Raw genomic sequence first — 15665 nt, forward strand, 5'->3', positions numbered from 1 at the left:
GGGCTACCTTCCCACCTATCTCGTTGGCTACCTACCTACCAATCTCGTGGGCTACCTACCTTCCTATCTCGTGGGCTACCTACCTACCTACCTATTTCGTGGGCTACCTACCTAGCTATCTAGATTAAGGCATCGGTAAGAATCGGTAAGAACCCTGTCGTCGGTGAGAACCCTTGTCAGCCAAACCTATGTTATTTTTTAGTGACGAAATCGCAGTATAAAAATCAAGAAAACAAATTTAAGATCTACATAAAGATTAGATAACAGAATTAAAATTTAACCAATTTACGTTAGATCGGTAAAACTGATAGCGCAAACTGACGCTATCCGGCTGTTTTGTAAACGTCTTTTTGCAAAAGATTTGTCACCTGTATACGCGTTTTGCCGTTAAAACTATTAGAAAAAAAAATATTTCCATGTATATGAATGGATGGGTGGTCGCTTACTTTAAGCTCTGTGATACTAGAATCAGAATAGCCAGCCAACCCCATGACGATTACACAGTACAAATGACGGCCTATAAATGCTTACATTGATTGCAGTATTGCTCTTTCAAGCCCATGACTCCTATAAAAGTAAGCTTTTTTTTTTCGAGTAACGGCCCGGAATTACCCTCGTCCTTTGACACAGTTGTATAACAGTCGTGTCGATACTTACACTGATTGCAGTATTGCTCTTTCAAGCCCATGACTCCTATAAAAGTAAGCTTTTTTTCGAGTTACGGCCCGGAATTACCCTTGTCCTTTGACACAGTTGTATAGCAGTCGTGCCGATACTTACATTGATTGCAGTATTGCCCCTTCCAGCCGTGATTGCATGTGCACGAGCCGTCCCCAGTCCTTCCCGCACTGCACCGACCGTTGACGCATCGACAGCCTAGAAACAAGAAAAAAAAAGTGTTGTTCGAGGACAGTAACTACTATTTTTTTCTAGGAGAATTCGACAATAAAATTGAAATTGAACGCCAATGGCGAACACCCCTTTTTCGGTTGTCCTAGCCGTCATCGGTGTAAATCTTAAGGTCGCTATTGTTTGGTGGGAAAGGGAACCCTTAGAGCAGGGGCGGCTTTTTAAAAAAAGTCATTAAGACAAGGGAACGGTAATTGGAAGATAAACCACATATCAGACATTTATAGGATGACTTACGTGATGAGCAATCTTTTCCATATTTAGAAGGGATGCACTTCTCACACTCCGTCCCAGTGAAATTGGCTGAGCAATTGCAGTGCCCATTCCCCCTCAGCCCATCCGAACACTGGCCATTACCAAGACATGGCGCGGTCACATTTCCTGGACAAGCTATGGTAGATACAGGATAATGTCACATTTCCTGGACAAGCTATGGTAGATACAGGATAATGTCACATTTCCTGGACAAGCCAGGGTAGATACAGGATGTCATATTTCCTGGACAAGCTATGGTAGATACAGGATAATGTCACATTTTCTGGACAAGCTATGGTAGATACAGGATAATGTCACATTTCCTGGACAAGCTATGGTTGATACAAGATAATGTCACATTTCCTGGACAAGCTATGGTAGATACAGGATAATATCACACTTCCTGGACAAGCTATGGTAGATACAGGATAATGTCACATTTCCTGGACAAGCCAGGGTAGATACAGGATAATGTCACATTTCCTGGACAAGCTATGGTAGATACAGGATAATGTCACATTTCCTGGACAAGCTATGGTAGATACAGGATAATTTCACACAAACAATTAATGATAAAACCCGTGCAGTTGTGTCAAGTGAGCCAAGGTTTAAAAATGTGAATCAAGGTTGAAAAAAAATTCATAGAATTTCAAAAAAAAGCTTCAATCTTTACAGTGAGAAAAAAATATTTTTGTCTTTTACTTTTCATCTGAACATTGGTCACCTTAAATGATTACAATTTTGTTAATTTCTGATTATTCTATTTCATTCGTGAAGTGCGCATAGCTTAATACTGTTAACGCTCCATACAAAAAACATCATTAAATTAAAATTTACGGTAATCTGATTTATTTTTGTATCTTGTTTGATTCTTTACCTTGGCAGTCATTTCCCCAGAAGCCTTTGCAACACTTAGGTGTCTGAAATTACAATAATGTAAAATTAAGAAAAGTTCAAAGCGAAACAGTACAGTTTTGTCCAACAAGTACAACCTAAGTCATTGGTTTAGTGGCGGAGGTAGGGTTTGATCCCGATATAGAAAACTGGTCACGTGATCACTTCGTCAAACATTTGTAAAATTGGGAGAAGTTAGGAGCTGATCATGCAATGGATCAGGACAATGCCAGACAAGACCTCACCATAATGGTTTTTTGACAAGTAGCATAGCAGAAGAAGAAAACGCTGCAAGATTTTACGGACTGAAAAAAAGAGAAAAAACAATAATAATAATAATAATAATAATAATAATAATAATAATAATAATAATAATAATAATAATAATAATAATAATAATTCCAGATAACAGTTCCCCATTAGTTTCAGAGTGTTTTTACTTTTTTCTTACCACTGTGCGATATGAGCTTGGGCAATCAGCAAGCCAGCAAAGAGTACAGCTAGTCTAAAAAATGGAAAAAAAAGGTTTGTCTAATCACGAAATTATTATTTAGTTGGAAACAAGTAAATCCTTGGAACTCTAGATGGGGGAAATGGGGTTGAAGGTGTTAGCATAATAGGAGGTCAACTAGCAAGAATGCATCATTGATGTTAGACAGCTAGTCTAATCTACTAGCAAGAATGCATCATTGATGTTAGACAGCTAGTGTAATCTACTAGTAAGAATACATCATTGATGTTAGACAGCTAGTGTAATCTACTAGTAAGAATGCATCTTTGATGTTAGACAGCTAGTGTAATCTACTAGCAAGAATGCATCATTGATGTTAGACAGCTAGTCTAATCTACTAGTAAGAATGCGTCATTGATGTTAGACAGCTAGTGTAATCTATTAGTAAGAATGCATCATTGATGTTAGACAGCTAGTGGTGTAATCTACTAGTAAGAATGCATCATTGATGTTAGACAGCTAGTGTAATCTACTAGTAAGAATACATCATTGATGTTAGACAGCTAGTGTAATCTACTAGTAAGAATGCATCTTTGATGTTAGACAGCTAGTGTAATCTACTCGGAAGAATGCATCATTGATGTTAGACAGCTAGTCTAATCTACTAGTAAGAATGCGTCATTGATGTTAGACAGCTAGTGTAATCTATTAGTAAGAATGCATCATTGATGTTAGACAGCTAGTGGTGTAATCTACTAGTAAGAATGCATCATTGATGTTAGACAGCTAGTGTAATCTACTAGTAAGAATACATCATTGATGTTAGACAGCTAGTGTAATCTACTAGTAAGAATGCATCATTGATGTTAGACAGCTAGTGTAATCTACTAGTAAGAATGCATCATTGATGTTAGACAGCTAGTGTAATCTACTAGTAAGAATACATCATTGATGTAAGACAGCTAGTGTAATCTACTAGTAAGAATGCATCATTGATGTTAGACAGCTAGTGTAATCTACTAGTAAGAATGCGTCATTGATGTTAGACAGCTAGTGTAATCTACTAGTAAAAATGCATCATTGATGTCAGACAGCTAGTGTAATCTACTAGCAAGAATGCATCATTGATGTTAAACAGCTACTGTAATCTACTAGCAAGAATGTATCATTGATGTTAGACAGCTAGTGTAATCTACTAGCAAGAATGCATCATTGATGTTAAACAGCTAGTGTAATCTACTAGTAAGAATGCTTCATTGATGTTAGAAAGCTAGTGTAATCTACTAGTAAGAATGCATCATTGATGTTAGACAGCTAGTGTAATCTACTAGCAAGAATGCATCATTGATGTTAGACAGCTAGTGTAATCTACTAGTAAGAATGCATCATTGATGTTAGACAGCTAGTGTAATCTACTAGTAAGAATACATCATTGATGTTAGACAGCTAGTGTAATCAACTAGCAAGAATGCATCATTGATGTTAGACAGCTAGTGTAATCTACTAATAAGAATGCATCATTGATGTTAAACAGCTAGTGTAATCTACTAGTAATAATGCTTCATTGATGTTAGAAAGCTAGTGTAATCTACTAGTAAGAATGCATCATTGATGTTAGACAGCTAGTGGTGTAATCTACTAGTAAGAATGCATCATTGATGTTAGACAGCTAGTGTAATCTACTAGTAAGAATGCGTCATTGATGTTAGACAGCTAGTGTAATCTACTAGCAAGAATGCATCATTGATGTTAGACAGCTAGTGTAATCTACTAGTAAGAATGCGTCATTGATGTTAGACAGCTAGTGTAATCTACTAGTAAGAATACATCATTGATGTTAGACAGCTAGTGTAATCTATTAGTAAGAATGCATCATTGATGTTAGACAGCTAGTGGTGTAATCTACTAGTAAGAATACATCATTGATGTAAGACAGCTAGTGTAATCTACTAGTAAGAATGCATCATTGATGTTAGACAGCTAGTGTAATCTACTAGTAAGAATACATCATTGATGTTAGACAGCTAGTGTAATCTACTAGTAAGAATGCATCTTTGATGTTAGACAGCTACTGTAATCTACTAGCAAGAATGTATCATTGATGTTAGACAGCTAGTGTAATCTACTAGCAAGAATGCATCATTGATGTTAAACAGCTAGTGTAATCTACTAGTAAGAATGCTTTATTGATGTTAGAAAGCTAGTGTAATCTACTAGCAAGAATGTATCATTGATGTTAGACAGCTAGTGTAATCTACTAGCAAGAATGCATCATTGATGTTAAACAGCTAGTGTAATCTACTAGTAAGAATGCTTTATTGATGTTAGAAAGCTAGTGTAATCTACTAGTAAGAATGCATCATTGATGTTAGACAGCTAGTGGTGTAATCTACTAGTAAGAATGCATCATTGATATTAGACAGCTAGTGTAATCTACTAGTAAGAATACATCATTGATGTTAGACAGCTAGTGTAATCTACTAGCAAGAATGCATCATTGATGTTAGACAGCTAGTGTAATCTACTAGCAAGAATGCATTATTGATGTTAAACAGCTAGTGTAATCTACTAGCAAGAATGCATCATTGATGTTAAACAGCTAATGTAATCTACTAGCAAGAATGTATCATTGATGTTAGACAGCTAGTGTAATCTACTAGCAAGAATGCATCATTGATGTTTGACAGCTAGTGTAATCTACTAAAGCAAGAATGTATCATTGATGTTAGACAGCTAGTGTAATCTACTAGCAAGAATGCATCATTGATGTTAAACAGCTAGTGTAATCTACTAGTAAGAATGCTTCATTGATGTTAGAAAGCTAGTGTAATCTACTAGTAAGAATGCATCATTGATGTTAGACAGCTAGTGTAATCTACTAGCAAGAATGCATCATCGATGTAAGACAGCTAGTGTAATCTACTAGTAAGAATGCATCTTTGATGTAAGACAGCTAGTGTAATCTACTAGTAAGAATGCATCATTGATGTTAGCTAGTGTAATCTACTAGTAAAAATGCATGATTGATGTTAAACAGCTAGTGTAATCTACTAGCAAGAATGCATCATCGATGTAAGACAGCTAGTGTAATCTACTAGTAAGAATGCATCTTTGATGTAAGACAGCTAGTGTAATCTACTAGTAAGAATGCATCATTGATGTTAGACAGCTAGTGTAATCTACTAGTAAGAATGCATGATTGATGTTAAACAGCTAGTGTAATCTACTAGCAAAAATGCATCATCGATGTTAGACAGCTAGTGTAATCTACTAGCAAGAATGCATCATTGATGTTTGACAGCTAGTCTAATCGACTAGTAAGAATGCATCTTTGATGTAAGACAGCTAGTGTAATCTACTAGTAAGAATGCATCATTGATGTTAGACAGCTAGTGTAATCTACTAGTAAGAATGCGTCATTGATGTTAGACAGCTAGTGTAATCTACTAATAAGAATGCAACTTTGATGTTAGACAGCTAGTGTAATCTACTAATAAGAATGCATCATTGATGTTAGACAGCTAGTGTAATCTTGTAAAAAATGCAACAAAGTGTTGTGGCTGGTAGCGCTTGTTATGAGACGAAGAAGTATGATTATTGAATTTGAATAGCGCTTTCTTTTTAGTGTTATTCAAATTTATAATTATACTTTTTTAGCTACTAGTGTAATCTGTCTAATGTTGGACAAACATCATTTTAGGATGTTGATCCCACACTTAATCCACACGAATGCGTTTCAAAATCAAATCAGTTAGATGTTTTAAATCACATTTATTTTTATTAGATCACGGCCGGACAAGACCAGTCTCCTGATTAGAGTTCATTAAACCGAGGTTACTAAATATGGGTGTAAACTTCCTATAGTAAGGGATGGCTGTGTTCCCTCATGTCACTTACATATCTCGTAATGGTGTTGTACTCATTACACTGGCTCTTGGTGGGCACCAGCACACCATCAAGGACATAGATCACCGCCTTACGAGCTGGCAGCATGGTAGCGTTCACTTGGAAACCATTCACCTTAAACTAAAGGATAGCTTTTTGTCACAGCTCTATTTACGTGGTATAAAGTCTACAAAATGCTTTATCGCACTATAAAAGCATACGTTTTTATGATTGTGTGACGTTCTTTCTTAATGATTCTGTGAGTGTGATCACATACGCTCTTGATAGTATCCCAACGAGCTTACCCTGATGATCACGTGACTGTGCATGGTTGTCACGGCTAATTGCGTGACTTACGTCATTGGTAGTGACCCTTATAAGGTAATCCCTGCCCAGGTATGTTCTAAACTGCTGACTGTTTTAGACACTTCTAACGACCACGTGACTGTGCATGATTGCCACGGATGATTGCGTGACTTACGTCATTGAGAGTGACCCTTATAAGGTAATCCCTGCCCAGGTAGGTGCTAAACTGCTGGCCGTTGTAGACGCTCTTAATGCTGATGTATTGAGGGACCACGTGGTACTTGAGAATCGTTGGTGTCTAAGGCAGGAAGGAAAAAAATGTTGGGCAAAAGGAATACCTGATTAATATCTAAGTATCTTCAAAGTGAGAGCTCAAAACATCTTGTCATTACTATTTACAACGGAAACTCGACATAACGATTGTCAAGGGACCACAAAATTGCACTGTTATATCGAATATATCATCGAGATTATTTTCCATAGAAAGGTAAGCACCGGGACCTAAGTTCGAAAGCGTATAGGCAAATGAGGATACCTAATAATAATGATAATAATAATCTACTTCACATGATGTTCATAAAGTGTGTTAGCGCCTGGAGAGTTTCATATAACGTAGTTTGTAACATGGTGGAAGGACATCCAGCTATCTAACATGTATGAAAGTTTGACTTGGCATACCCTCTAAGGGTTGGTTCTGATATTCCATTAGAGGGTTAAGGGTGTTGGGACATTTATCGTTACTTAATGACTCGGTTGTTAGGCGCACGTGCCATCATCCGGAAACTTTACACTTATAGACGGGGAAATCGAATGGCGGGAAAACAATTTACGCGCGCGCGACATTCCTAGCCTCGAAAACAAACGCCAAAACTATCGAGAAAAACCTAATAAAACAGCAAATACTGTAAAATACTGTAAAACAAAAATAAGCAAGCATGATTTTTCACCTAGGGCACCTACTAAGCGACCTGAAGTGTTGATTTGAGCCAATAAAATGTTATTTCAATGCATGTTTCACTGTTAAAAAGCGAGAGAATAGTCAATATTTTGATAACAAATTTCTTTCACAGCATTCGCATTTGTAACCAGGCTTTATCGCAATACTCAATTGCGCATGCGAAGATTAACTCTACTTCCGGTTTGCGTTTCCAACTCTATAATCTTTGAGAAGAGTGCACTAATAGCGATTTTTATAGGCAAAGAATATTCACCTTGTTGCCGTCTACAAAACTACGTATCGATTTTCCGATATTTTAAAAATTAAAGAAATTATTTGGATAATTGGAAAAATAAGAGGAAAAATTAAAATTAAAATTGTGCGAAAGTTTTATTATTAGAAGAATCGAAAACGCAATGTAACTTTGTAGGCACCCTCATGAATAATGTTATCAAGCTACATTTATCATTGCAGATACTTCAACAGCTTTTTCTATTGTGACGTCATGTGAGGATGTCATCGCCTGATGGCGAAGATTCATAAACAATAATGCCATACCTTATTCATTCCATTTCACAAATATTTGGTGGTTTATAACGTCTTGAAGTTTTCCTAGCAACGGCCCTCAGAAAAATGTCCCAACACCCTTAAGGTAGCCGAAATTGGAAAAGGTTATTTAAAAAAATAGTTGATAAGGAAGAGTCCCATGAGATAGAGAGTCGGGTAGATATCCCTCATAAACGATCAGATAGAAATTGCCTGATATAGCCTTGGGTGGATATCCTAGGGTAGATATTTCCTGATACTGGGTAGATATTCACTGATAAAATGTTGGGTAGATATTCCATGATATAGCCTTGGGTAGATATTCCCTGATATAGTGTTAGGTAGATATTCCCTGAAATAGCCTTGGGTAGATATTCCCTGATATAGTGTTAGGTAGATATTCCATGATATAGTGTTAGGTAGATATTCCCTGAAATAGCCCTGAGTAGATATTCCCTGATATGTGGTTGGGTAGATAGATATTCACCAGGTTGTTTTTCAGGTAGAACCTCCGTAAAGCCTGGTTAGAAGGCGCAAAGATAGTACAGCCATCACAAGCCTCCAAGGTTGGTAGAAGGTTGAATATCTGTTTAACACAGTACACATATTAATGTGTCTTGGGTGGGTAGAGGGATGAATAAATGATGAAAAAATAGAGAGTTGAGGGTCGCACCGAAATATTATAAAGGTCGGTTAGAGTGTGTACGTTTCAAATGTTATAAAGGTTGCTGAGAGTGAGTGTGTACCTTTGAAATGTTATAAAGGTTGCTGAGAGTGAGTGTGTACCTTTAAAATGTTATAAAGGTCGCTGAGAGAGGGTGTGTACCTTTGAGATGTTATAAAGGGCGCTGAGAGTGAGTGTGTACCTTTGAAATGTTATAAAGGTCGCTGAGAGTGAGTGTGTACCTTTAAAATGTTATAAAGGTCGCTGAGAGTGGGTGCGTACCTTTGAAATGTTATAAAGGTCGCTAAGAGAGGGTGCGTACCTTTGAGATGTTATAAAGGTCGCTAAGAGAGGGTGCGTACCTTTGAGATGTTATAAAGGTCGCTGAGAGTGAGTGTGTACCTTTGAAATGTTATAAAGGTCGCTGAGAGTGAGTGCGTACCTTTGAATTGTTATAAAGGTCGCTGAGAGTGGGTGTGTACCTTTGAGATGTTATAAAGGTCGCTGAGAGTGAGTGTGTACCTTTGAAATGTTATAAAGGTCGCTGAGAGTGAGTGCGTACCTTTGAATTGTTATAAAGGTCGCTGAGAGTGGGTGTGTACCTTTGAGATGTTATAAAGGTCACTGAGAGTGGGTGTGTACCTTTGAAATGTTATAAAGGTCGCTAAGAGAGGGTGTGTACCTTTGAGATGTTATAAAGGTCGCTGAGAGTGGGTGTGTACCTTTGAATTGTTATAAAGGTCGCTGAGAGTGGGTGTGTACCTTTGAGATGTTATAAAGGTCGCTAAGAAAGGGTGCGTACCTTTGAGATGTTATAAAGGTCGCTAAGAGTGCGTGTGTACCTTTGAGATGTTATAAAGGTCGCTGAGAGTGGGTGTGTACCTTTGAGATGTTATAAAGGTCGCTGAGAGTGGGTGTGTACCTTTAAAATGTTATAAAGGTCGCTGAGAGTGGGTGTGTACCTTTGAGATGTTATAAAGGTCGCTAAGAGTGCGTGTGTACCTTTGAGATGTTATAAAGGTCGCTGAGAGTGCGTGTGTACCTTTGAGATGTTATAAAGGTCGCTGAGAGTGAGTGTGTACCTTTAAAATGTTATAAAGGTCGCTGAGAGTGGGTGTGTACCTTTGAATTGTTATAAAGGACGCTGAGAGTGGGTGTGTACCTTTAAAATGTTATAAAGGTCGCTAAGAGTGGTGTGTACCTTTGAAATGTTATAAAGGTCACTGAGAGTGGGTGTGTACCTTTAAAATGTTATAAAGGTCGCTGAGAGTGGGTGTGTACCTTTGAGATGTTATAAAGGTCACTGAGAGTGAGTGTGTACCTTTAAAATGTTATAAAGGTCGCTGAGAGTGGGTGTGTACCTTTGAGATGTTATAAAGGACGCTGAGAGTGGGTGTGTACGTTTAAAATGTTATAAAGGTCGCTAAGAGTGGTGTGTACCTTTGAGATGTTATAAAGGACGCTGAGAGTGGGTGTGTACCTTTGAATTGTTATAAAGGTTGCTGAGAGTGAGTGTGTACCTTTGAAATGTTATAAAGGTCACTGAGAGTGAGTGTGTACCTTTAAAATGTTATAAAGGTCGCTGAGAGTGGGTGTGTACCTTTGAGATGTTATAAAGGACGCTGAGAGTGGGTGTGTACGTTTAAAATGTTATAAAGGTCGCTAAGAGTGGTGTGTACCTTTGAAATGTTATAAAGGTCACTGAGAGTGGGTGTGTACCTTTGAATTGTTATAAAGGTTGCTAAGAGAGGGTGTGTACCTTTGAGATGTTATAAAGGTCGCTAAGAGAGGGTGTGTACCTTTGAGATGTTATAAAGGTCGCTAAGAGAGGGTGTGTACCTTTGAAATGTTATAAAGGTCGCTGAGAGTGGGTGTGTACCTTTGAAATGTTATAAAGGTCGCTGAGAGTGGGTGTGTACCTTTGAGATGTTATAAAGGTCGCTAAGAGTGGGTGTGTACCTTTGAGATGTTATAAAGGTCGCTGAGAGTGGGTGTGTACCTTTGAAATGTTATAAAGGTCACTGAGAGTGGGTGTGTACCTTTGAGATGTTATAAAGGTCGCTGAGAGTGAGTGTGTACCTTTAAAATGTTATAAAGGTCGCTGAGAGTGGGTGTGTACCTTTGAGATGTTATAAAGGACGCTGAGAGTGGGTGTGTACGTTTAAAATGTTATAAAGGTCGTTAAGAGTGGGTGTGTACCTTTGAGATGTTATAAAGGTCGCTGAGAGTGGGTGTGTACCTTTGAAATGTTATAAAGGTCACTGAGAGTGAGTGTGTACCTTTGAAATGTTATAAAGGTCACTGAGAGTGAGTGTGTACCTTTAAAATGTTATAAAGGTCGCTGAGAGTGGGTGTGTACCTTTGAGATGTTATAAAGGACGCTGAGAGTGGGTGTGTACGTTTAAAATGTTATAAAGGTCGCTAAGAGTGGTGTGTACCTTTGAAATGTTATAAAGGTCACTGAGAGTGGGTGTGTACCTTTGAATTGTTATAAAGGTTGCTAAGAGAGGGTGTGTACCTTTGAGATGTTATAAAGGTCGCTAAGAGAGGGTGTGTACCTTTGAGATGTTATAAAGGTCGCTAAGAGAGGGTGTGTACCTTTGAAATGTTATAAAGGTCGCTGAGAGTGGGTGTGTACCTTTGAAATGTTATAAAGGTCGCTGAGAGTGGGTGTGTACCTTTGAGATGTTATAAAGGTCGCTGAGAGTGGGTGTGTACCTTTGAGATGTTATAAAGGTCACTGAGAGTGGGTGTGTACCTTTGAGATGTTATAAAGGTCGCTGAGAGTGGGTGTGTACCTTTGAAATGTTATAAAGGTCGCTAAGAGAGGGTGTGTACCTTTGAGATGTTATAAAGGTCGCTGAGAGTGGGTGTGTACCTTTGAGATGTTATAAAGGTCGCTAAGAGTGGGTGTGTACCTTTGAGATGTTATAAAGGTCGCTGAGAGTGGGTGTGTACCTTTGAAATGTTATAAAGGTCGCTGAGAGAGGGTGTGTACATTTGAAATGTTATAAAGGTCGCTGAGAGTGGGTGTGTACCTTTGAGATGTTATAAAGGTCGCTAAGAGAGGGTGTGTACCTTTGAAATGTTATAAAGGTCACTGAGAGTGGGTGTGTACCTTTAAATTGTTATAAAGGTCACTGAGAGTGGGTGTGTACCTTTGAATTGTTATAAAGGTCGCTAAGAGAGGGTGTGTACCTTTGAGATGTTATAAAGGTCGCTAAGAGAGGGTGTGTACCTTTGAGATGTTATAAAGGTCGCTAAGAGAGGGTGTGTACCTTTGAGATGTTATAAAGGTCGCTAAGAGAGGGTGTGTACCTTTGAAATGTTATAAAGGTCGCTGAGAGTGGGTGTGTACCTTTAAAATGTTATAAAGGTCGCTGAGAGTGGGTGTGTACCTTTGAGATGTTATAAAGGTCGCTAAGAGAGGGTGTGTACCTTTGAGATGTTATAAAGGTCGCAAAGAGAGGGTGTGTACCTTTGAGATGTTATAAAGGTCGCTAAGAGAGGGTGTGTACCTTTGAAATGTTATAAAGGTCGCTGAGAGTGGGTGTGTACCTTTAAAATGTTATAAAGGTCGCTGAGAGAGGGTGTGTACCTTTGAAATGTTATAAAGGTCGCTAAGAGTGCGTGTGTACCTTTGAAATGTTATAAAGGTCGCTGAGAGTGCGTACCTTTGAAATGTTATAAAGGTCGCTGAGAGTGCGTACCTTTGAAATGTTATAAAGGTCGCTGAGAGTGAGTGTGTACGTTTAAAATGTTATAAAGGTCGCTGAGAGTGAGTGTGTACCTTTAAGATGTTATAAAGGTCGCTGAGAGTGGGTGTGTACCTTTGAATTGTTATAAAGGTCGCTAAGAGTGAGTGCGTACCTTTGAAATGTTACAAAGGTCGCTAAGAGTGGGTGCGTACCTTTGAGATGTTATAAAGGTCGCTGAGAGTGGGTGCGTACCTTTGAGATGTTATAAAGGTCGCTGAGAGTGGGTGTGTACCTTTGAGATGTTATAAAGGTCGCTGAGAGAGGGTGTGTACCTTTGAGATGTTATAAAGGTCGCTAAGAGTGCGTGTGTACCTTTGAGATGTTATAAAGGTCGCTGAGAGAGGGTGCGTACCTTTGAATTGTTATAAAGGTCGCTGAGAGTGGGTGCGTACCTTTGAATTGTTATAAAGGTCGCTGAGAGTGGGTGTGTACCTTTGAGATGTTATAAAGGTCGCTGAGAGAGGGTGCGTACCTTTGAAATGTTATAAAGGTCGCTGAGAGTGGGTGTGTACCTTTGAAATGTTATAAAGGTCGCTGAGAGTGGGTGCGTACCTTTGAAATGTTATAAAGGTCGCTGAGAGTGGGTGTGTACCTTTGAAATGTTATAAAGGTCGCTGAGAGTGAGTGTGTACCTTTGAATTGTTATAAAGGTCGCTGAGAGTGAGTGTGTACCTTTGAAATGTTATAAAGGTCGCTGAGAGTGGGTGTGTACCTTTGAAATGTTATAAAGGTCGCTAAGAGTGGGTGTGTACCTTTGAGATGTTATAAAGGTCGCTGAGAGTGAGTGTGTACCTTTGAATTGTTATAAAGGTCGCTGAGAGTGAGTGTGTACCTTTGAAATGTTATAAAGGTCGCTGAGAGTGGGTGTGTACCTTTGAAATGTTATAAAGGTCGCTGAGAGTGGGTGCGTACCTTTGAATTGTTATAAAGGTCACTGAGAGTGGGTGTGTACCTTTGAGATGTTATAAAGGTCGCTGAGAGTGGGTGTGTACCTTTGAATTGTTATAAAGGTCGCTAAGAGTGGGTGTGTACCTTTGAGATGTTATAAAGGTCGCTGAGAGAAGGCGTGTTTTGTAGCAGCTCATTGACTGTGGGTAACACGGGTGATAATAGTCTAGGCGGTATAAGAACCTGAGGGAATAAAAAAAACATTTAAATCTCTACACGATTTTACCTGGATAAGATATTACTGAAATGGCTTCTTGTAATTAAAATCTTAAAAAAAAAACATTATGGGAAACATCGGTTAAATAGTAGTAACCAAAATCATTCAATGAAGTAAGAAAAGGAATCGAAAAAAAATCGTTCGGTGTACAGCGCAAATACCTCTGTTTAGACAGTATTAGACGGTGAAACGTGTTTTTTTTTAGTTTGGCGAAAAACGTCGGAGATGTATTATAGTGCATTTCATGTCTGGCTTTTCTAATTTTAGTTTTATTCTCAAATTTCTATGTCGTTGTCGTTTTTCTCTAATAAGAGCGGAGTACCTTGTTGATAATATAAACCATTCCATTGATAGTACTGATGTTGCTTTGGATGACTGCCACGTCGTTTAGAACAATCTAGAGTAAAAAAATATTTAAATTATTATGAAGGTAAGAATAGGGAAGGACAACAACTGTAGCATTACAGTAGCAGCAGCAACAATATCAAGAACAGCAACAACGTATAAGAAAAACATCCACGAAACAAAAACAACAAAAAATAAATACAGCAACAGAATCGACAAAAACGGGCAACAACAAAAGGCAATGCTCTTAAAGGGATGTAATAACAAAGGTAATGCTCTTAAAGGGATGTAAAAACCAAGGTTATGTGGTTAAAGGGATGTAATAACAAAGGTAATGCTCTTAAAGGGATGTAATAACAAAGGTAATGCTCTTAAAGGGATGTGATAACAAAGGTAATACTCTTAAAGCGGTGTAATAACAAATGTAATACTCTTAAAGGGATGTAATAACAAAGGTAATACTCTTAAAGGGGTGTAATAACAAATGTAATACTCTTAAAGGGATGTAATAACAAAGGTAATGCTCTTAAAGGGATGTTAAAACAAAGGTAATGCTCTTAAAGGGATGTAATAACAAAGGTAATGCTCTTAAAGGGATGTAATAACAAAGGTAATGCTCTTAAAGGGATGTAATAACAAAGGTAATGCTCTTAAAGGGATGTAATAACAAAGGTTATGCTCTTAAAGGGATGCAATAACAAAGGTTATGCCCTTAAAGGGATGCAATAACAAATGTAATACTCTTAAAGGGATGCAATAACAAAGGTTATGCCCTTAAAGGGATGCAATAACAAATGTAATACTCTTAAAGGGGTGTGGTGTAACAAAGGTAAGGCTCTTCAAAAGGATGTATAGCTCTAACCTGAAAGTTCGTATACGTCAAGTTCAGTATCCGTCCGTTTAGTACAGGTACAACAGAGATGTTCCTCAGCATTGCCACAGAGTAAGAGGAATTACCAATATGATATCTGCAATCAGCCCATAAAATAATTAATCATATAAACACGGTGGTGTCTATTCATCATTGTCATTGGTCGATTCGGTGGGCCACACATACACGGTCGCTTAGAAACGACGCAACACTTTGCGATGATGAAATCGTTTCTCAAAACCTTGTATAATAAACACCTTATGGTCCTCGTTCGCTTGGACCGTAACTTTTTTTTCCAGAGTTTTATGGCCCGCGAACCCGTACGACCTCGGAACTCGGTCAATGAGAGCTATACAGACGATTGACAAAACGTTGTCGTCAACCGGCTTCGCGACTACGCGACAAGCCCGCATGTTAGCATGGGTAAAAAACACTAAAGCGCCTCGCTGCATATATTAGCCACCGCTACTGCGTCTAAGTCTGAAGTAATGCCTTGGCTAAAATATGCAGCTAGGCACTTCAGTGGTTTTTACCCATGCTTACATTGTCACCAATTTATCAACAATGAAAACCCTTTCCATGAGCCGTTTTAAGTCTTACAGAATTTTTACTGTTGTTTCAGTTAACCGCCAATAAAGTTTTGTGCTATATTTTGCCGAAATGAGATAAGCGCCCCCTC

General features: G+C 38.3%; 1 protein-coding gene across 2 annotated transcripts in view; it reads right to left on the reverse strand.

Annotated features, from left to right (window-relative positions):
* The window catches only part of LOC5511127 (stabilin-2), an 82069-nt gene that overhangs the window by 45270 nt on the left and 21134 nt on the right, over positions 1 to 15665 (reverse strand). For both annotated transcript variants that reach the window (XM_048729011.1, XM_048729009.1), the window contains exons 29-39: positions 14978 to 15083; positions 14093 to 14167; positions 13638 to 13736; positions 8671 to 8769; positions 6876 to 6998; positions 6407 to 6535; positions 2510 to 2563; positions 2304 to 2363; positions 2042 to 2084; positions 1147 to 1299; positions 781 to 876 (exon numbers count right to left, since the gene is read on the reverse strand). In XM_048729011.1, coding sequence (XP_048584968.1) covers positions 781 to 876; positions 1147 to 1299; positions 2042 to 2084; positions 2304 to 2363; positions 2510 to 2563; positions 6407 to 6535; positions 6876 to 6998; positions 8671 to 8769; positions 13638 to 13736; positions 14093 to 14167; positions 14978 to 15083 — 1037 coding nt within the window. The remainder of the gene's footprint in view (positions 1 to 780; positions 877 to 1146; positions 1300 to 2041; positions 2085 to 2303; positions 2364 to 2509; positions 2564 to 6406; positions 6536 to 6875; positions 6999 to 8670; positions 8770 to 13637; positions 13737 to 14092; positions 14168 to 14977; positions 15084 to 15665) is intronic.

The sequence above is a fragment of the Nematostella vectensis genome, chromosome 1 (genome assembly GCF_932526225.1).
Source record: "Nematostella vectensis chromosome 1, jaNemVect1.1, whole genome shotgun sequence".
Taxonomy (NCBI): Eukaryota; Metazoa; Cnidaria; class Anthozoa; order Actiniaria; family Edwardsiidae; genus Nematostella; species Nematostella vectensis.